The following is a 21,402-nucleotide window of genomic DNA, read 5'->3' as shown; positions in this document are numbered from 1 at the left end:
GTAAAAAGGCGTGGTCAATGGCGAAATAGGCAAATCTGGACTATGGGAGGCGGAGTCTCGGTCAAGTGGTATGGCACGCATTGACTAGCCCTTCGCGAGCCGATCGCCGGCCATGCAAGCGCCAAATTCCTTGTTTGGGGGAATTGACAGCCCTGGATGACATGGCATTGGGCTTGGACTGTTACCTACTTAATCAATAGCCGTGGAGACAGACTGATGCCCGTGGCTGAAGCACAGCCACCACAACTCGGCGGCTACAGGGCAGCTGAATAAAGTGGCTTCAGGTGCCTTCAAATGCCAGTCTTTTCTTCTCATGTCCCTTGATAAAGTTAGGAAGCCTCGCATAATCCCGTGGTCCTGCTTCTAACGTTTGTGTCACCTCACAACTTGCTATCCTCGCTGAAGCAAGCAATACGACTCCGGCGCGGCGGTTATGGACCCCGTGACGATCGTCGGGCTTGCAAGCTCCATCATCTCAATTATAGACTTCGGCTCCAAATTTCTGAAGAAGTTATACGAACTTCATAAACTCGCTGAAGACGGCCAAGGTCTTGACGATCACAACACAAGCATCAAGACAGCGATAGAGACGGTGGGCTCAGCAATAAACTGAGCTGTCCTTTCGACCATGCCTCTGCTGAGGAAAGTGAAATGGCAAAGTTGGCTCATGACTGTCGAAAGGTTCGCCGACCAGCTTTTGACAATCCTCAAGAAGTTGGAGATTGACGTTGGTCAAGACCGCAGCCGGCTGTCGACTTTGAGACGAACCATTAGATTGGTATTTTATAAGGAAGAAATCGAGAGACTCCTGAGAAGAATTGACGTACTGCGTAACGCAATACATCTGTGTCTCGCGAATAGCATCTAGTAAGTCTGCTCTTTTTTCGTTTTCGATACTGCATTGGTCCTTGCAAGCAGGCTTTCGAGCGACTACTACCTGGCAGGTAACTAACTATAATTGATATATGAAACCGCACGCAATCTCGGGTCGTTCAAATGATACACAACCTGTCAGCTCAGAACGCGAAGCTGGGTACAAAGATGAGCCAGGATCTTGACTTGATGAGAGCGGAAATCAAGGGGTTCATGGATCAATTCAGACGCGGCTCTGCTAGCGACGAGAATGCCGGAGCCGAGCTTGTCAACAAGCTTTCAATCCTTCGTTCGGGCTGTGATTTTGTGGCTCGAACGAATGCCGTCCTAGGCAGTCTAGGGTACGATACAGTCCCAAGTCTTCTACTCCCGCTCTGCGCCGCTGGCTCCCATCTGGGGATGGCATTTATTGGATATCTGGAAAACCAGGATCTGGAAAATCGACGATTGTCAAATGGATTTTCGGACAAGAGGAGACGCTTCGTCTTCTCCAAACCTGGGCCGTCAACAAGATGCTGGTGGTTGCAACCCATTTCTTCTGGAGTGTTGGTACAGATATGCAAAAGTCTCAGGAATGCCTGTTGCGGTCTTTACTTTTCGAGGCTCTTCGAGGCTGCCCAAACCTGATACCTCGTGTTGTTGAAGACCGTTGAGATGAAGAACCGGGGCTCTCTCGCCACCGACCATGGACCATGCGTGAATTACGACAGTGCTTCACCCGGCTGGCTGCTGCAGACGAACACTCGGTTGCTTTCTGCTTTTTTGTTTTACGGGTTGGATGAGTACTCAGGAGAGCACGACGAAGACTACGAAGAGATCATTGGTATTTTGCAAGCCGTCGCAGAGTCTCGGCATGTGAAAATATGCGTCTCTAGTCGTCCCTGGAACGTCTTTCAAGCTGCTTTTAGTCATCTCGTCAGCCAGCGGTTGAGGCTCGAACATCTCACGGACGGCGACATTCGTCTTTTCACTCGGGAAAGGTTGGGCCAGAATCCCAAATTCCAGAAACTGGCGGAGAGCGAACCACGGTGTGAAACATTGGTCGACGAGATAGCAGAAGCCGCTGACGGTGTTTTCCTCTGGGTTTTCCTCGTCGTCCGATCGCTTCTCCAGGGACTTACGAACGCAGATCGATTGTCCAACTTGCAACGGAGACTTCTTCTGCTGCCCAGGGATCTTGAAAAGCTCTACCTGCATATGCTGAACACCACGGACGAGGTCTATCATGAAGAACAAGCACGCTTCTTTACGATAGCACATCACCCCACAGCCCCTTGTCCCTCACAACTTACTCATATATAGACGAGGAAGATCCTAGGTTTGCCTTGGATTCCGGTTCGGAGCCGGAGCCGACGGCGGAGAGATTAGGTCGACTCATACGTACCAAAATCCGATTGAATGCCCAATGCAATGGCCTGCTCGAGTGTATATCGACACCGAAATCAGCCGACGCCGATCGAGTCCTAGAAATGACAACCGGGCGCGCCAAAACGATATGTGTCACCAGTCTTATTGTGAAAAGGCTACGAAGTCCGCTTTCTACATCGAACCGTACGTGACTTTATTGCAACGCAAGAAGTCGGTAAACTCCTTTCTTTGCGGTGTCCCCCGGACTTTCAACCGTCGGTCCGTGTTTGCCTCGCTATTCTGGCGGAGGTCAAGAAACTGGACTTTTCTATCGCAGACGAGCGCCTCAAATTGATCCTGTCTCACCTGCTGGGCCAGATCGCACCATATTTGCGGGAAGCGGAATTGAAATACTCGACACCCATGGTGGATGTCCTGGCTACTCTCCAAGACACTTTCGCCAAAATATCGCCAGAAGTCACGGCGGCGGTACTCGAGAGTTCGAACCCTGAAACGCTCAAGACGATTTCCACAAAGTGTGGTCAGTTGGGCTTCCAGACCACGGCGGGGGTTTCGAGGAGAGTCATCCTACAGTGCAAAGCCTCGGGATTCAGCTACTTTGTCATTCAGAGCCGATTGCTCCTCTATACTCGACATAAGCTTGAAACAGACTGGGCTACTCATGATATGGCGGATCTGGTTTTCTGCGCGCTGTTGCCCTCGGCCAAGCATTTGTGTGTGACACACACCCCAGAGGAGGAACTGGCCATGCTAGAGACCTTACTCGACCACTTTGGGACTTCAGTGCTTTGGGACAGTCCGCGTGTCACAGGGACTCGTACTCACCAGACGTTTGAAAGATATATCGCATCGAGAAGGCTCATCTTTCTCGGCGTCGTCACGGACATCTGGAGCAACGCAGATACGGAAATTGTTGCCAGGAACGATTTGATTGTTCGGAAAATGACGATATGTCTCAAAGCTGGGGCCGACCCAGACGTCAGAGAACTGGGGAATAAGGCCTCTCCACCTATGTTGGTGCGGCTTTTGAGGACGGCAAGCTCTATGGGCGGGCTCCGTTCAAGACCTCAAACGAGAGTTTACAGGATTATAGAGCTGTTCTTGAAGCATGGAGCGAACTCGCGGAAGGTTTCAAAGCGTGATCGTCACATGTCTTTGTTCACTCTCCGTCGGTATATCTATACCAGCTTGGATGATGGATGATGCCTGGCAACTAGCCATGAGGTTTGGGTATATTCACATTGAGTCTCCGCCGGAACAGGATCCAGAGGCGATTTCAAGCAACATGGACATGCCTTGGGTATAGAAATAGCCGGGCAAACTCTCGTCGCTGGAGGGAAGTGGAAAGATCTTTCTGATATCTACTGTATCTTGAATTAGCTGATCTATGTGACTGACGTACATGTGTGCCGCCACCAAAACAACCCGAGGCCATGGCCCTTCAGCGTAACTGTCTAAGGTCACAGTTAATCCCATTCACCAACACTTCGCCTTTTGGGAAACGCTCAAGATTAATAGCCAAAGTTTCCGGGCATTGTTAGTGCAACTTCTCAGTCCTCAGCTAGCCCGAGCACATTTCCAGAATATCCTTAATTTGCTGAGCCTGAACAAGCGGAATCACGTTGGCATGACAGAAGCTATCCGCCAGACTGTTGCGCGCCAATCGATCCCACTGCCCCCTGCCTACACCCACTGATTCAAGAGTCCTAGGCATATCAAGCTCGTCAAATATCGCCCGGAGCATGTCGCCCGCGTCAACCTTTCCCTCGACCAGCCCGCGCTTCTCCAACACCTGAGCCACCTCGGGCTCCGACCACAACGTATCCATAACGATTTTCTGGCGCTGCGAGTTGGCCGACGCGTTGTACTTCATGACCGACGGAAGAAGTACACAGGACGTCTGGCCGTGGCCAACTCCCAGTGGCCCCAGATTATGACCAATGCCATGTGAGGCACCACACGGAACAAACATTGTCAAGCCTGTCATAGCCCTATTGCAGCCCAGTTGACTATCAAGCCGCGCCGCCATGTCGTCTGGCTCCTTGGTGTACCGGAGCAGCGACCTGGTCAGTAGACCGAGCCCTTCCAAGCACGCATCGTCCGACTCTGGCTTTGGGTGGGAGGAGCATATGTTTTCGACGCAATGGTCTATGGCCCTGACTCCGGTGCTGCGCCAGACCCAGTCCGGCGTCGAGCGGCACAACTCGCCGTCTAGAACGAGAATCTTGGCAAACATGCCAGGATGCGTGAACTGGACCTTCATCTGGTTCGTAGGATTGGTACAGCCCGCAAACTTGGAGAATTCGGCACCAGACAGTGTCGGTATGAAGACCAGCGGGATTGTCGGGGCGTTGCCCAGAGATGAGCCCTCGCCTCGAGAAACGGCTTCAAGGTCCAGTTTCAAATAAGAAGCTTCGAGGCGGACCAAATCCCCCACGCTTTCGACGCCATTTGCGAGAGCATAAGTGAGCAGTTTGGCTCCGTCTGCTAAACTGCCACCCCCAAGGGTGGCGATACAGTCGGCCGCTTTCTCTCGGATGTCTCGTAGGATTGGAATCAATGCATCATATGGTGTATGGGCTGGTATTCCCATCCACGTCCCCACATGGTGATCGTGCAGAGCGTTCTCCAACTTCACGAGACTGTCCGAGTGGGAAGCTAGTCCTTTCGATGCCACAATATAAGTGCGTCGGCAACCGAGGGTGCCGATTATGTGCCTCGCGGCAGCCTTGTCGAACGGTAAGCCGTAGGATACCACTGGGATGAGCCGTCAGAATATGTTTTCAGGTGACCGTTGATTGAGAATTGTTTGCGAACATACTTGTTGGAGGGCGAAGCGATGCAGGGACATTTGGAAAGGCTGGTCGGAAGACCTCCTCGTTGGATTCAACACTCATCTTAGAGTGACAACTGGTTCGGAGTACGAGACTTTCTTGGATCGATCCAAGAAGTCTAGGGATTTTTTTCCAACATTTTATACCTGTGGACCGGATATCCTGTAAATAACTTCCGTCTAATCGCCTGGTTGGCATACCCTGCATAAGCTGGGTCATGAACTCGGCGCCGAGTCGGCTGACGCTTGGCGGCGACCCGGCGCCGTACCGGCACCGTACCGGTAGAGAAGCTTCGGGATTGCTGGTTAGACTACCTGTGTACCTGCGGTGAAGTCGGGCTGGCCGGTCCCGATCGCCGAAGACGGGGGCGTGCTTGGATGTCCAGGTGAACGACAGGTTTTCAGTCAGGCGCATGATCGTCTAGACTCCGAGATTTTGGGACGCACCAACTTGCCATCCAAGTATTATACCTAGGTATTTTTTACTTCACCTAATCTATCCTTTAATCGCTAGATAAATCCAGCTGTACTATAGTGCAAAGAACCACCACTACTTCCCCCTAAAGCAAACGCAATGGGTGTTCCTGGAGCTGTGTGCCAGTCGCTACCCTGTTCTGCGATGTCCTTCAGTGATTGCCGCGGTGTGCCATGGTAGACTATCGCTTGGACAAGCTTCCAGGCCGTCTCAAGCACCAAGTCGTTCTCATCTGCTAATAATCTCTCCTTCATCAAAGACCCTCTTTTCACTGACAAATTCTCAAGAAGTTCCTCAACGTCGATCTGTGCTTCGTTTTCCACATCCGAGGCAACGCTCACATCGGTCGCGTCGCTGGTAGCGTTTGACGCGCTCTCAAGGGATGATGTCTCATCGCCAGAGTCTGCGCCGGAACCTGAACTGCGTTCCCGTCCGATAGCCTGTTCAGGCACATTGTTTCCGTTTTCAGAAACTTCAGAGGTTGAGTCCGTAAAGCGTTGTGTTTGGAATTTCTCGAATGTGAGGTCCCCGCTGGCCAGGCAGTCCTTGAGTTGTGAGATCGCCCGCGGAGTCGAAAATAACTTGCGGCTCCCTGAGACTCTGGCGGTGGTGCGATACATTCAAGAAGCTGGTGTGCGTACATGGCGTCGTGTTAAAATCGTCGTCGACAAACCGTGTGGATAAGACATCTTGCCACCGCTCCTTGAGAAGAATGCGAGTTCTTCGCGTGGCGTTGGGTTGCTCGTTCTCCGAGGCACCAGGGGCACACTCATCGTCACTCCTGTTCCCGTCGTGTTCATGTGAGAGAACACGAGCCATGGTATGAACAAGATTCCACCCGTGAAAATCTCTACTTCGAAAGTGATGGAGGCCCCAACGCTTTCTCCACTTGACGTATTCTTGTCGTTTGGCGAGGACGCAATATCTGAGAAGGTTATCCTGGGAGAGAACTTCTCGCACTACCCTTGAATCCTGGTAAGCTAGACACATTGAAACTGTCGAGATCGGGACCATGTCTCGGCCCTGACAAAAAAATGCGCACTCACAAACTGCGTCACTACTAACACTTCAGCCCAACACCCTCACTTCTCAAACTGATTTCCTTTCCGAAAGAATTTCTGAAAGCATCAAAACTTCGTTAGATAATATTTTAGAGGATTGCGAATTGAATGGTGTACGCTAATTTATGTATCCAATTTAGTAATCATACCGCAGAAGCCGTGTTGTGCAGCAGAGTTTGTGAGTGCGCGTTTTTTTGTCAGGGCCGAGCATGTCTTCCTCCAGCTGCCGCAGCTCCTTCCAAACTCTGATGCGCATGTGTGATAGTGTCTCAAAACTTAACTGAGAATAACATTCCACACAAACGGCTGACCCACAGATCGGGCAGGCATAGGCCTCCCTTCGCAGGCTACGACGGCACAAGAAACAGGACAGTACTGTGTTCGAGGCTGCAAGAAGGATCCTCCATTCCCTGAGTATCTCGGCTTTTTTTACCGGCACAGCTGTATGGGTCTTTTGAGCCGGGAGACATGGCGGTATGAATGATGGCAGGGCCAGCCTGAACAAAAGTGAACGAAGATTCCGAAGATGCCACCTCACTTCATTCACCCGAAGGCCATCATAAAGGGCATTACGCCTGCAGTCAGCTACTGCCCGTGCAGACCGGCTTACACATTTTGCAAGGGCAAAAAGCCGGTCGTTGGAACTTTGAGCCATGCCATGCATAGGCGAGATAGATCGCCAAGGTCTCAGGACATCCATCATAGCGGAGTCGTTGACACAATAGTCGAAGGCCGAAAAGCCCATGGCGTCGCGCAGGTGTGGGTTCGCTCCTGCTTTGAGCAAACGATGGGCGACGTTCTAATACCCATTTTTGACGGTCAACGACAGCGGCGTACGTAGGAATGCGTCGGTTTTGTTGACTTCTGCCCCCAGACTCAGGAGCGCATCCACTGTTTTGATGCATCCATTCCCCGCCGCACCAGCTAATGGCGTATCGACAAAGTGCCCCATTCCGCTCAGCTTCATTCCGGATCGCACCCAGAAAGCCGACTATGGTGTGATAACCGAACACGGCCGCGACGTAAAGTGCATCAACCCCTGCAGCAGTCGTCTTGAAGATGACACTTCTGTCCGTTTTAACCAGCTCTTGTAAGATGTCCAATCGTCCTTGGTGCGCCGCGATATGGGCATATGTTGCTCCTTCCAAAGTTTCAATGTTCGAGATGATCAGATCATGCTTCATGAAAAGCTCAATGATGTGTGGTCGACGAGAGAGAATCGCCAAGAAGAAGGGTGTTTCGCCTAGACATGTCTGAGGGTGACGTTCGCAACCAAGATCTAGTCAACGAGATGTAAGTTCCGCATTTCCACAATTTGCCGCGAAGTGAATAGGGCGCCAACCATCGTCATCCGAGATTTCTACGTCAGCTTTCCCGTCTAATAGGGTATTGGCTATCACTTGATCTTCCTTCTGTAGTGCCTCGATTAGAGGAGGATTGCGGAGTCCATGAGATTGGCGAGCGTTGACATCGGCATTGTGTTCAACGAGATACTTTACCACTACAGCGTCCCCCTGTTCTATAGCGTAGTGTAAAGCTGTGCGGCCATCTTGACCAATCAGATTGACGACTTCGGGCCTGCAAAGGTGCTTGATACAGTCAAGATGGCTGTGTGATGTCGCTAGATGAATGGCAAGGTTTCCTCTGTGATCTCTCAGGGTCCCCAGCTCAGGGCACCATTCCATCAGACACTTAACAATTTCATGGAGTCCTTTCGCTGCGGCGTAATGAAGCTTTTAAACAATCAATTACTCACTCTTCCACGTGTTTTCCCTGATCCTGTGACAGGATTTCGAGTAGCTTCCGCGGAGAGCTAATGCAGAGTTGGAGGCGTACGGCTGCGTGAAAAGAAAAATGGTACATACTGGATTTAATGTCAGCATTCCGAAAACAAGTATCAGGTCCAGTAATTCAGGCTTAGAATAACAAGCAATTATACGTCTCCGTAAGGTCGTGCCTTTAAAAGTTGCCCCAACTGCACGACTGGTGATTGAAGTACAACGTTTGGGGGGGGGCGCTGCAGGACAGCCGTTCACTCACCCAACAATTTGTCCCTCCCATTTCCCTGAGGGACGTCCTGGCTCGAAACCTCTGCCAGGAACGCCCTTTCGAAGCTGATGCGGTTGCGCCTCACAGCAATATGAAGCGCGGTATTGCCATGTCTGTCCTGTGCCAAAAGATCGATTCCCCAGGACAGCAGCGTATGTATGTGCTCGGCCCGGTCCCAGAATGCCAATGCGTGCATACTTGTACCTCCTTCAGCAAACACGTGCTTTGGGTCGGCTTTGTAACCGTCAACGAGCATGTGAGCGAGTTCGAGATTTTCTTGCCTCAAAGCACCTGACAAAGGCGTCCATCCCAAGGTTTCCGCTATTTCTGGATCTGCGCCATGTTCGAGAAGCATTCTCGCGCAGACAGTGCTTCCATTCCAGGTGGCCACATGTAACGGTGTCTGCTGGTTTCTATCGCCGGTGTTCAAAAGTCTCGCAGTCAATGGATTAGCCAGAAGTAATGACATTGTCTCTGCTTGGTTTCTTCGTGCCGCAGAATGAAGACAATTTGAGCCAACGTCGTCCACCACGTCGATGTCTGCCCCGACGTGCAATAACACGCGCGAGGCGCCTGTTCTTCCTTCTTGAATGGCAAGTAGAAGAGGAGTTTGGCTGCTGTATGTTCTTGCTTCTTTTTCTGCGCCACTTTCGAGCAGAAAGGTGACGATTTTCTCCCAGCCATTAGCGGCGGCATCGTGTAGCGGTGTCAAAGATCCGTCTCTTCTTGCTTCGATGTTGGCTCCGCTGTTGAGGAGTTCTGCTGCCATCTGTACATCTCCGTCACTTGATACCAGGTGCAATGCCGTAGAGCCATCCCACGCCTGAAGAGACGCGTTCGCAGAATGTTGGAGGAGCTTCCTCATTACGTCCATATGCGTGTTGACGGCGGCTGATCAGTGGTGTGTATCCGGTACAGCGGTCTCTCGTGTCAGGATGAGCCCCTGAAAGCAAAAGGTATTCCACAATGTCCGCATGTCCCAGACTCGCAGCCAAGTTGATGGCCGTCAATCCCCTCGTGTCCTCCGTTGCAGAGTGACCCATGACTAACACCAGAGACAACAGGTCGGTCCAGTGATTACGGACACAAGCACCAACCAGCCATGTTGAGCTTCTGCATGGTTTCCCCTTTCTTTGGTTCTTGTTCAAGAGTCCGCCTCTATGTTGGCCCAGGATCCAACTGCACATAGCTTTATGCCCATTGGCTGATGCCTGATCGATGGACCGATAACCGAATCCGTCGGTCTGGCGTATATCTACTTCATCGGGACTGAACGCGGATAAGGGCGCATCCAGTCCAAATATGGAGAGCAGATGCAGTGGTGTTGTGTCGGATGTGAAAGGGAATGGGTTAACATGTACTCTCATGTTGCTGAGGTTGCGGATGTAAATCTGATGCAAGAGTCGGCGAGTGTTAGTTGCCCGTATGAGGCCACAGGCAACTTCTCTGAGTCCTTCAGCCCCGCTGTCAAGTGCTTCTCTCAAATGGTCTCCCCAGAAAAGACCAGCATACTCCAGGAAAGGGTGCTTCTGAAATAATTCCTCCAGTGCATCTTGGCTTGGCATTGGCCCAATCCCAAAGACGCCAAACTTGAGGAACGTGATGCAGTCCTCGGCAAGAATTTGAGGTGCTCGTGCTTGTAGATCTCCATGATAATCAAGACCTTCAACGTGTGCCTTAGACAAAGATCGCAAGAAATCGCCCAGGGAAGCATGTAGAAGCGCATAGTGCCCGTCTTTGAGAACAAGTAGATCAGCGCAATCCGTCGTCAGAGGAATGTCAGGATCGAGTCTTTCAAGTTGGTCGTCATCCATTGAGGACATGCCCTTCTCGAGAGCCAGAACCTCTAGGAGCTGGGGCTTGCTGACGGGCTTTTTGGAGTTTGTGATCCACAGTAGAGCTTTCAAAGCCAAGCCCCTAGCGGGCTCCTCTTTCACAAGAATGCGTTTGAGAGCACCTGCATAAGCCCCAGAAACTCCTCTGGGCATGTTCAGGGCAGCAAGCTTCATTTTCCTTGCTGTCCTTTCCTTTTTGATGGAATCGATAACCAGAGATACCCAAAGGAACATACCGTCGGCAGAGCTAAGCAGGTGATCTTGTATTTCTTTCAGGGAAGCCAGGTCTTTGGTAAGTTGCTTGCTTCTATCGCCAATGAACCGGTTGATGTCTTCGATGTTGGCTCCTCGGTCGACTTCGATGCTCGGAAACCCGCCAGTAGCGCCGCTGATGGCAGGATACCCATCCCGACTGAATAGAAGAACATTGGCCAACATTGGTATGACACTTTTGATTCCGTGGATTATATCCTCTCTGCTTGGTTGTTCTATATGCGCAGTAAAGCAAAGCTCTCTCAGTCTAGGAACATCTTCGTCCAGAGATAAGTGCCGATAAAGCTGCTTCAGTATAGACCCTAAGAGATCTGTAGTGTCGTAACGAACGCTCGAATCCGTGAGTTGGCCTCCTTTTGTATCTCTAGAGGTCCGGATCAGCTCAGAACTGCAATATATATACACGCAACGGCAGCACGGCCGGGACCTCTGAAATTCTCTTTCTCCGGGCCTGACCTTATATGTAACTGCAGACCCTATTTGGAGCCAGAATCTTGCCTCGAACTGTTAATCAAGACATTGCGATATTCTCCACGTATTGAACAAGCTCTTCGAAGTATCATTTTTTATTCACATTTTTCTATGTCAACTGATTTAATACCAGAATACCCAACCTAGGTTATATATTTTTCTGAAATCTCACCAAAATTTCGTCTGGGGTGCAGGGGTTAGTGGTTGTGAGCCTTGATGCATTTGGGGCGGAGACGCTGTGTGTGGAAAATAAAGTGTTACCCCCCCCCACCTAGTCAATCGAGTTATTCGCTCCCCCCGCATAGAAAAAAGCCCTCTTCGCGTGCGCGCGACTACGCAGCGTTTATATTGCTTCTTTCCTCCTTAATTTCCCCCTTACTTTCCTCTTCCTTTTTGCCCTCCATAAGTATTTCCATAGCGCTTTATTATAGTGAAAGGAAGAGGTTTGCATTTATGATTACCATGTATATATGCAAAATAATGCCTCCCGTGCCTTTTTGTCGTGGCAGCGATGTAAATGATCACGAGAAAGGCGAGAAATGCAAGGTGCGCACCATGTGTGAAGAGGGCGCGAAAACGCTACGCGGGCGCGCTTGGTTGGAGGAGGTTGTGACATTTTGAGAGTATGTAGAAGACGCGAATACGCTGCGCTGTGGCGCGCGCGAAGAGGGCTTTTTATATGCGAGGGGGGTGACTGAGTCAGATTTGCAGGGCGGGGTAACACTTTGTTTTCCACACAAAGCGGGTCAAAGTCACGTGCGCATTGTGAGAGTTCGCAGCGGCCTGCCAGGTTGGCAATGGCTATTCTCCTCTCCTGTCCATAGCTTTCTGTGCAGCATAGACGCCCAGTCAGCCACTTACGTCCTCAATACACTAAGAATTTCACATTTACATTTTCTAGGAGTTCTTCAATCACCAATGTGCAGTAGTCAGGCGCAGCACGCGGTGAAATTCTCCCTTTGGAACAAACATGAGCTCAACTTTTCAATCAGACCAAGTCGCCATACAGAATGAAGGGGAATATTCTTCGAGTTCCACCTCTTCGTCAACACGCTCGTCTCTCCCTCATCCTTTGTCTGATGAGATTCTTCGAAGCTTCCAGTTCATCAACCAGCAGAGAGATCACTCGAGGAATGGTCATGCTATCATAGCACACTCTCGGCGCGCTGGCAACAGTGTGCAGCACTCGGTAAGCGCTGACGACCACGGAGCAACCACAAGTGCAAACGATGAAAACCATGCACAAGGCAGAGCCGGCATGGAATTTTCTGGACTGAGCGACCATGATCTCGATCTGGTCATTGCCAATCTTGAGGCCCGTGCCTCAGAGCGTCGCTACAAGATTCGCAAGATCGAAGCCTTGAGTGAAGAGCTCGGTCTCAACATTCATCAGCAGGATTGGGCTGCTTTTCTGAGAAGACCTGCATCAGGGTCCAGTCCAAGCATAGCCGATGGCCAAAGAACTTCTGACCAACACGAAGCACAAAATCAGGCGGATGCGCCTGGAAATCTCGAGCCGACGCCTATCCCTGAGACTCAAGCGGTTCACCAGCTCACGGTCGCGGACGATGCCTCAGCCAACAGCTCCTCGGATGTACAAGCCGAGCCTGCAACACCTCGTCGATCTCTGCGGATGCTTCGTGGGCTTAAGAGAGCCCATTACCACTTGGAACAACAGAGGTCTGTAAGTGCCGATTTCCACGAGGTTGCAGAGGTGGAGGAGTTCAGTGGTCCGCGCTCGCCCGTTCAGATTCAATCACTGCACCCCAAAGGCGGCGAGAACGAAAGTGGTGGTCGGAGCGACTCTTTAGATGGTGTCGCCAGGCGGACCGCCTGGTCTGTTGTTTTGGAAACATACCCCGAAGAGGTTGCCAAGAGATTTAGGCCCGGCGAGCGTCCAACAAACAACCAAGTCAGGTCTATGGTAAGTTTCTTCACATCCCGTCAGTTCCATAAGTTCGACCGTTAATACAGAAGCCAGCTTGATCTACCTGCCGTCAACGCTTTGGAGGTCAATACAAAGGGTCACCGCGGAAAGTGGAATCTAAAAGGTGGTACATCTCGCCAAACAGAGCATCTGATCGCCATTCTTGTACGGATCACGGGTATACCTGAAACTGATCCCTGTGAAAGGTGCGAGCAAGGGTGCGGGCTTTGGGCTGGGTGTTATACAAAGCCGGACGCTGCAATACTTGCAGGTAAGGATAAAAAGGTTTGCGCCAACTGTATGATTCATAGCGAATCTCGGAACTGTCGATGGAAGCAGGGTCCATCACTGCCGTAAACACCATCCCCAGCCCCACTGCCCCCCCCCCTGGGCCCAAAAACAAAGAGAAGAAGAAGAAAGGAAAGAAGCTCGACTATTAATTTTAGTTATTTGTCATGAAGAATTTAAAAAGAATAATAACAATAATAATAACCTACCTCGAGTTACAGGGACTGCCGGCAGAACGTATCGGACCAGTCATGCAAGTAGCCAAAAGACTGTCAGACACATATGACTTCTCCGCTGGTCTCAGCGGGCTGAGCAAATCCGAACGTGACTAAAGAAAACATGATTTTGATGGTTTAGATACACTTGGGCGCCTGTATACCCACGAGATCAGTCGTAGAAGACCATGGCTCGTACTTCAATGCTCTGCCTGCTCGGATCCTCTTCATTTTCCTGATAGCTAAAAGCGGAATGCGGTGCACGCCTTGCTACAGACGTGTCCGAGTCAAAGCACTTAATCAGCACAACCATATCTGGCACATGTTTGTTTTTATAAAACCATCGATGAGAAGCGTTCGGCTTCACGGCCCATGTCTCAGATCTTGAGTTCGGCTTTATGATAGCTGCTGGAACAAGGTCGGAATCCAAGACGGTAGAGGCGTCTGCGATTGCAAGAGGATCTCGAAGTACTGTCCGGATGGGTCGCCACACCTGCGGCTCAGTTATAGATAACCAGTCAGCCGAGTCGCTTCCTGTGGGGCAGACACAGACACTCACGTTAATCAACTGGTACCTTCCCTTCAGAAGCTCGTTTGCTTCATCAGGAAGTGTGTTTCGCAGCTGGAGCTCGGCACCATGGTATGACTGGTCTACGTGGACTTTGAACAACGGTCCCGCATTCAAACGATTGTCCAATCCTGCCTTGGTCCAATCCGAGGGTCCTCGACGCGCTCTATGGTTGAACACAACGACGCGTGAGGCACCTGTTCTATGTCATGGAATCATATCAGTAATGCGGTGAGAAAGCCACCCACGCTGGCCAGATAGACTCACACCTCTTTCAGCAGCTGTTCCACTTCAGCGTAATACCCGCTAGTGATCCGTCCTTCATCATCAAAGTTCTTCTCTTGACTGATGTGGTGGACGAATTGGAACCCATTCTTGTCGAGCGTATATTCATTTTCATGACCAGTAATGTCTTGTACGATGGCATCGATCGATACGGATGGCCTCTTGTTGTTGACGCTGGTGCTTTATTGTGCCGGATTATGTCAGTAATGACGATATGTGTAAAGGCTGGCCATGGGGGAGCGAGAGATCAAGAGTAGTGGAACTACCTACTTGCCCACCATGACAGGTACTGGGGCTCCGGCGTCAATGGGGTAGTAGTTCAGCGACGTGGACACATCATGCCGATTCTCCTCGGAGTCAGTTTGCCCCTGCATTTTGAGATCCATCATCTCGGCGAGCGACAATTCAATCCCACACGGTATAGTCGAACCATCAAGGACTGGTAAGCCCAGCCTCCTAAGTAAGGTGCAGAAGTCGTCTGTGGAGTGGTGGCGCCTGTGGCTCGCACAGTTGCGAAACAGGAACAGGAAGAAGGCCAGGCAATCATTCTCGTGGTGACCTCGAGCTGAATCATGACGACCTGAGCCCTAACCCTGCACGAATGCTGCTGTCTTGAACGACGACTTGCTTCGGGCATGCCGAACTTACCTCTTTGTCTATTTAGAAATTCTACCAGTTATGTCTGGAATCCCAGTATCTGAGTAGACCGTTCAGTACGTGAGTTGCCCTCAGCTATGTGGGAAAGAATATCATAAGTCAAGAATTCAATCACAAAGTCATATAGCAAAGTGGAACAACAATGGCATGCGGCCTGAGTCCGAGAATTCTACGCAGACTAGCAGAACCAACGCCGACGAAGGAAATGTCACTCATCAAATATGGGAGGAAGCACAGTATGCAGAGATAAAATTGCAGATCGATTAATACTTTCGCCCTTCTAAACCAAATGTGGACTGTGCTACAGCCAGTAGCTCTACAATAAGAAATCAGAGATTCGCATCTGCAAAAACAGAGGGTGTACACTTGTGCACCGGTACATCACAAGTCATAAACCACATCAGAATTCGCACCCAACGCCTAATTCATATACCCAATTAACACATTGTAATAGGCCCTTAACGTAGAAATTAGCCGTGTGAATTGGGTAAGTAGGTCACGGTGTTGCATATATAGGTGTTGGGTGTGTGGGTGTTGAGTGTGGCAGTGTGAATTAGGCCTCGGTGATGTGCTCTAATTTGCTGTGGTCACGGCCCGAGTGATGTACCGGTGTACCCTCCGTTTTTGCAGGTGCGAATCTCTGTATTCTACAAGTTATCCATCTGGGCAACACTTGGTCCGTCTGCTATTACGTCTCTAGTCCATCAGCAGGACGGGATCCGGAAACGAGGTGCTTATACACCGCGGTTTCCAGTTTTGAGTAGAGGTCGTTAGCAACGTGGTCCGCGTAGGGAAGCAGTGTGACTACCATGACGCCCGCGATGCCCGTAGAAGGGTCAAGCCACTAGAACAATTTGCAAGTCAGGCTTTGTCCTCAGGATGATATTATAGGAGGTTGAGTGCCAATTTACCCAGTGAGAGTTAGCCACCCCACTCCACATCATGCTTCCTGCCTTTCTCCTGCCCGGGATATCCTCCAAATTCAACATTCCGCCGAAGGCAAAGTTGGCTGGCATTCCGATGGGGTACTCGGGGGCATAGCCTTCCGGCATGCTTGCGACCTTGTCCATCAAGTCCTTCTGAAGTGATTCGTCAAGCTGCGGCCTGAACAACATCTCCATCCCTTCTCTACCGAGTAGCTTGCCCTGCATCAGCCCTTGGAGCAGCTTCGCGTAGTCCCTCGCGGTCGAGAATAGCCCCGAGCCGCCACTCTCGGCAGGGTGATCATCCGGCAGTGGCGATGGGCCTGCTTCTAGAGTACCGCCCGGTGAGCGAAAGGCAAAGCTAGCCGTCCTAACTACTCGTTCCGCTTGGTCGGCTGACAGCTTTGGCCGAAGGGTAGTGTCGCGCATTCCCAGGACCTCGAAGATGTTCGCTGTCATGTACTGCTGCAATGTCTGCCCGGTAACCTTCTCGAGCAATTGCCCAGCCCAGTCAATCCCTGTGCCATATAGCCACTGTGTTCCAGGCTCAAACAGGAGCGGCGTCGAGAAGCCTTCTTCCGACCATGTCAGGTTAACCTTGTGCCGCCCAACAGCTTTGCGCCATTTCATGAGCGGCTCAGAGGGGATGTCATAGGTCAGGCCAGAAGTGTGTGTCAGAAGATGCCGGAGCGTGATTGGGCGGTGGTTATTTTCCAAGATGGGCTTATCGTCTCCATCGAACCCGCGGAGGATTTGTACGTCGGACAGAAAGGGAAGTCGTAGCCTCAAGTCTTCGTCAATGGTGATCTGACCGCGCTCGACGAGCTGCAAAATGCAAGTGGCAGTTAAAAGCTTGGTCAGGGAGGCCACGTATGTGAAAGTATCCGGCGTGTATCGCGCCGCTTCATGATTGTGGTCGATTCGGCCGGCTGAGCCCTCGTAAAGGACGTCTTGGAGCAATGCCAGCGTAAGCATATCCAGTCAAGACCGGGCGGCAGCAGACTATCCAGAACAGCGTCACTCACCTTTTTCGTTCACAACCATGAACGAGACCCCGAGAACTTTGTCCTTGGTGTCCCTTCCTGAGGCGGCGTAACTTTTAAGTATCGAGTCAAGTTCCGCCATGGCTAATTGCTCTGTTGATATTGCAGTCGTGTCTAATGAACAAGTTCCGACATTTGAGCCGTCGGACAATTTCGCTGGGTCACAATCGAGTTTTTCATTTGAAAAAGAGGTGAAAGATTGGGGGAACACTGTGTCCAGAACCGCCCAGGTGATCATGTTCGCTGTGTTTATGAAAGGTGGCCGCCACGTATGCACAAGGCAGCAGGAGTCGTGTCTGTCAGCAAGAATGCTCACATCACCAATAGTTCCCCACAGGAGCCATGAGATGAGGATTGCGCCGAATCGATGTGTCATAATGATTACTGGATGAGTCGAATTGCATACTGTGTGCACAATTACACAGTTTGCTTCGAGGCAGCACTGCCACCCCGCCTGCAGCGCTTACTCGATGACAGACAGCAGCAACAGGCAGTCGGCAGTCGCTGCCTGTTAGTGAAGACTCTGATGCGAAGATTCTTTTCCGTATCATATGCCGTAACTCTGTGTGTATATAATGATAATATATGGATAGCGACAGAGCCAGATTGGAAGACCCTCGGTTAGCCTACTATACTCCCTGTCAAAAAGGACGCGCATGGACCGCCGAACAAGGCTCGAACTTCACGGAGAAGCCTCTGTAGATAAAACTGTGCGAAAGGACGGGGATTCATGAGGACTTGACTTGCTGGTTGGCTCAATTCCTCCGCTTGGACTAATGTTGTATTGTTTACATTGTATATTCAAGAGGGACATGTGCCATACTAGAAGTCAACCTCAGAATATGGTTGGCTGCAACCCGTCTATTGTGGGTGAACCGGTCGTCTAGGACCAGTCTCTTCCCACACAATACACAGAGACTAAATATCGCTGAGCCTTATGAGTCTGTCTCTGCGTATTTACTGTCTGTCCTGGGCTTTATGGTCCTATTGGTCACGCGCGACCTCCGGTTGAACCGATGGATGCGCAGCTTCCCGCGTCACAATGTTGTGCTCCGTCTTTGCGAGCCTAGGCGGTCCAAGGCCAAAACATAGCTGCGAGTGGAAGAAAAGGTAAGACGGATCATAGCCTTGGAAAAGGATCGATTTGTGAATAACTTCAAACGGGCAATCAACGGCCCTGGCGGAACAGGGAAAATGTGATACAAAAGCCTGAGAAGGAGATGAATGCTCCGTGCGCTGAAAGCGGATTTCGAAAGGTTTTAGGGCACAGGAAGCATCTCGGTCCACCGCGCAGATCACGCAGAGAAGTGAAAGCCTTTGGCCTAGGTTCTCATTCTTCGGCCATCAAGCCCCCCTGGACAACATTGCCTCGACATGTCGGCGTACGCATGGAGGAGCGCCTCCCATGCGACGCTCGCAACTTGCGCCGCGGGCGAGCAATGCGAGGGAGAGTAGAGTTGAAACAGCACTGGCAGGGCGGGACCCCAGACCCCGGATGGGACACGACGCGGAACCGGCATATCCCGGAATACACGGTGCCAAGGTGCTTGCCAACCTTGGTCCGGCTCTTCACACTGCCCGTGGATTGGCTGCGGCGGTAGCGGGCCAGGGACGGAGGCAGAAGTGTTGATGTCAGTGCCCTGCAAGCATGTGGGATGCTACTCTGGTTCTACTGTCATTCGCCATCGAAGTGCAAGACATGCAGCCGTACCATAAGTAGCAGACTTCTCCCAGTGGCGTCTGGGGAAATTGTGTATGAATACCATCATGGACCTCGGGGCGAAGTTTGGAGCAGCCGGGTGGCCAGGCCAGACACCAGCAAAGCGGTGTCCAATCGCAACTGGTGGACGAACGAAATCAGTGTTCAAAAGAAAGTAAGACTGGCTGGTTGGCGGACACGCGGGCGTGCAAGACAACAGTCTGTTTGGATGAGGACTCGAGCGCAGGCAGTTGGCTGGGGGAGGCGCATCCGTGGGGTGTGAGCCCATGTGCCTTGAAACAGGTCGCGTTTTGAAGGTTTACGCAGCGGGCGCGGGGAGAATCGCGCGAAAGATAAGACTTCCTGCCCAGCTGCCTAGGTCATTGTGACTTGCCAGTGGATCATCGAAACGACCGGAGAAGACGTCATGGCTGCAGCTCAGTTGAATTGAAAGGCTGGACCCCTTTGATGGCCCGGTTCGGTGCTGGGCGGCAACTCGACAGGTATTTCCAATGACTGAATATCCAGATGGGCGCCAATTCGGATGCCTGTCATGATTGAGTAGATAGTAAGTGTCGACCCGCTGGCTCGATGTCGAGTTCGTTAGCCCAGATGATGTGGCGAGGGGCACCGTTCAAATGTCGCAGCTGAACAGTCGACCTCGTTCATGTCTACCTTTTTCCTTTACCTGCACGTTGGTTGGTTGGTAGGTAAGCCAAGGCGGTGTCGGGCCAGCTCAAGGCCAGAACTGGAAGCCATCGGTGGCTGGGTTTAGCTCTGCATTCGCCAACGTCAATTATCACTGGAAGCTGCCCATGTGTTCACCGTGTAGGGAGATGCTCAACAGCATTAGTATTAAATCTGTCGCCCAGTCGGCAACTCTGCACCCTGCAGTGGGCCAAAGGCGAAGGTGTGAGGGTGGGAATTTAATCCACTGTGTAGACTACCTACCTGGGCACAGTACCTGCGTCACCTCAGCCCTGCCGAGACCGACCTGAGATCTGAGACCCGGGACCTGGACCTGGACCTGAGCCAGGGCCCGGGCCTGAACCTGCATTACCGAGTAACCGTGGTAGGCGGCGGGTGGGGAAGAATTCAACACCACCGCACGTGGCCAGCTGGCGAGGCACAGGCGAGAACAAGGATCATGGAGGGAAGAAGCGCAACACCTGGATGTTGCCTGACCCGAATTGTTGGTTGGGGGTTGGAGCTGGCCTTGAGTCGCAGCGGTGTGCAATATGTTGTACAATGCTGCCAATCATGCCAAATGCCTCGGTTCCATTTGAGCCAACGTTTCCGTTCATCATCACCACCACCATCTATCTACACCATGGTCATCATCATTGCCCACCCACTCAAATGGAAAACCGGGTAGCATTCTCTGATGCTGCATGTCGGTACATTGAAGCACGGTGTATATATATGCCACAGTATATGATATATCTCTATGCAATGTCCTGGCTGCTTCATAACGTTGCAATGGCAGCCACGGAGTGAACACCCCCTTCACTTTGTAGAGGCCTGACCATTGTTACGTGCGTGCCGTAGGGACGGCATTGGTGACCACTGAAGGTCCCTCCCCCATTCTGTTCTGGCAAGCGCGGTCTCTCTTGATTGAATCCAATTTGGGAAACAACCCCTGAGTGGGGCAACGAATCCCCCCCACCTTCCTGCTCAAACTGCTCACCCTGCCTGCCTGCCAGCCAGCCGCCGCCTGCGGAACGATGCTCTCTGTGCCATACGTGCCCCAATGTCCCTTTCTCCCTCGCCCCCCTCGGCCCCTCGCCCCTTGCGCCTGCAGGCTGCACCACCCCATCGCCTGCAGCTGGATCTGTCCTGTCCCACTTGGCCCCAACGATGCTGTGTACCCAGGTTCGTCTACCAATGTACTTGCTGGCTGGCCTTGGATCTGACTGTGCTGTACGAATACAGTCTGTACTATCTGACTGCCTAGGTGATGACTGAGACCGACCTGGGTGGCGTGGAAAGGGGGGCCGGAATGCACATGTCGTGTATGTAGGTATGTTACGCCACACGATATCTCCTATCCTATTCTTGTTAGCGTCTCGGGTGTGTCCTTTGTCTGTATGTAGTGCAGGTCATCAAGGGTGTAGATGGACGGGGAGAAAGAGAGGACGAGAGCCTGCCAGGTACGGAATAGACTAGTCCATTTTCCTATTCCGCCTGAGGACAAGAGGCCCTGAGGACCCAGCCGCCCCCCCCCCCCCAAAGAAAGCCCCACGGATCAACCAGACCTCGCCCTGGCTTGCATCCACTTCCACTGGTACCGCTACTGCTGTGCTAACTGCGTCTAATGGTTTACTGGTGGCTGACTGCTGCTGGCCTGCTGGCCTGTTGGCGGCTGGGGGCTGCTGGATGCGTGCGTTTATGGACGGGTGGGCCTTGGGGGCAATTGAGCAAGGAGCATGGGGGCGGGGGGAGCATGGGGGCACTGTCTCGTCTGGCAGGTATTCTGCATTTTGCATTGACCGACAAAGCTGGGAGGAAGGGGCGGGCCACCCACACACACAGAGCAGGAGCACTGCAAGGTACACGACA

The 21,402-nt window shown here is 51.8% G+C and overlaps 7 protein-coding genes across 7 annotated transcripts; 1 reads left to right on the top strand and 6 right to left on the bottom strand.

Moving 5' to 3' along the window:
* Nucleotides 1-1,659: 1,659 nt before the first annotated feature.
* Nucleotides 1,660-2,100, bottom strand: INS49_005576 (uncharacterized protein; the record flags this gene model as incomplete). The annotated part of the gene is made up of 1 exon (XM_043166355.1): nt 1,660-2,100. The coding sequence occupies one exon, from the start codon at nt 2,098-2,100 to the stop codon at nt 1,660-1,662; it is 441 nt and encodes a 146-aa protein (XP_043017135.1).
* A 1,702-nt stretch (nt 2,101-3,802) lies between these two features.
* On the bottom strand, nt 3,803-5,138 carry INS49_005575 (uncharacterized protein; the record flags this gene model as incomplete). Its single annotated transcript, XM_043166354.1, has 2 exons — nt 3,803-4,998; nt 5,063-5,138. The coding sequence occupies 2 exons, from the start codon at nt 5,136-5,138 to the stop codon at nt 3,803-3,805; spliced, it is 1,272 nt and encodes a 423-aa protein (XP_043017134.1).
* A 137-nt stretch (nt 5,139-5,275) lies between these two features.
* On the bottom strand, nt 5,276-6,169 carry INS49_005574 (uncharacterized protein; the record flags this gene model as incomplete). The annotated part of the gene is made up of 2 exons (XM_043166353.1): nt 5,276-5,319; nt 5,826-6,169. Coding segments are annotated over 2 exons (388 nt in total), but the record flags the coding sequence as incomplete, so codon positions are not given.
* Nucleotides 6,170-8,642: 2,473 nt separating this feature from the next.
* INS49_005573 (uncharacterized protein) lies at nt 8,643-10,932 on the bottom strand (the record flags this gene model as incomplete). The annotated part of the gene is made up of 2 exons (XM_043166352.1): nt 8,643-9,550; nt 9,891-10,932. 2 exons carry the CDS (start codon nt 10,930-10,932, stop codon nt 8,643-8,645), a joined length of 1,950 nt encoding a protein of 649 aa, XP_043017132.1.
* A 1,564-nt stretch (nt 10,933-12,496) lies between these two features.
* Nucleotides 12,497-13,224, top strand: INS49_005572 (uncharacterized protein; the record flags this gene model as incomplete). The annotated part of the gene is made up of 2 exons (XM_043166351.1): nt 12,497-13,162; nt 13,213-13,224. The coding sequence occupies 2 exons, from the start codon at nt 12,497-12,499 to the stop codon at nt 13,222-13,224; spliced, it is 678 nt and encodes a 225-aa protein (XP_043017131.1).
* Nucleotides 13,225-14,064: 840 nt separating this feature from the next.
* INS49_005571 (uncharacterized protein) lies at nt 14,065-14,895 on the bottom strand (the record flags this gene model as incomplete). The annotated part of the gene is made up of 4 exons (XM_043166350.1): nt 14,065-14,161; nt 14,244-14,438; nt 14,504-14,701; nt 14,792-14,895. The coding sequence occupies 4 exons, from the start codon at nt 14,893-14,895 to the stop codon at nt 14,065-14,067; spliced, it is 594 nt and encodes a 197-aa protein (XP_043017130.1).
* Nucleotides 14,896-15,866: 971 nt separating this feature from the next.
* On the bottom strand, nt 15,867-17,226 carry INS49_005570 (uncharacterized protein; the record flags this gene model as incomplete). Its single annotated transcript, XM_043166349.1, has 3 exons — nt 15,867-16,022; nt 16,090-17,051; nt 17,127-17,226. 3 exons carry the CDS (start codon nt 17,224-17,226, stop codon nt 15,867-15,869), a joined length of 1,218 nt encoding a protein of 405 aa, XP_043017129.1.
* Nucleotides 17,227-21,402: the final 4,176 nt, after the last annotated feature.

This window comes from Diaporthe citri, assembly GCF_014595645.1.
Source record: "Diaporthe citri strain NFHF-8-4 chromosome Unknown scaffold_18, whole genome shotgun sequence".
NCBI classification, from domain to species: domain Eukaryota; kingdom Fungi; phylum Ascomycota; class Sordariomycetes; order Diaporthales; family Diaporthaceae; genus Diaporthe; species Diaporthe citri.
The sequence above is the reverse complement of the archived record's forward strand: the minus strand, read 5'-3'. Positions and strand labels throughout refer to the sequence as shown.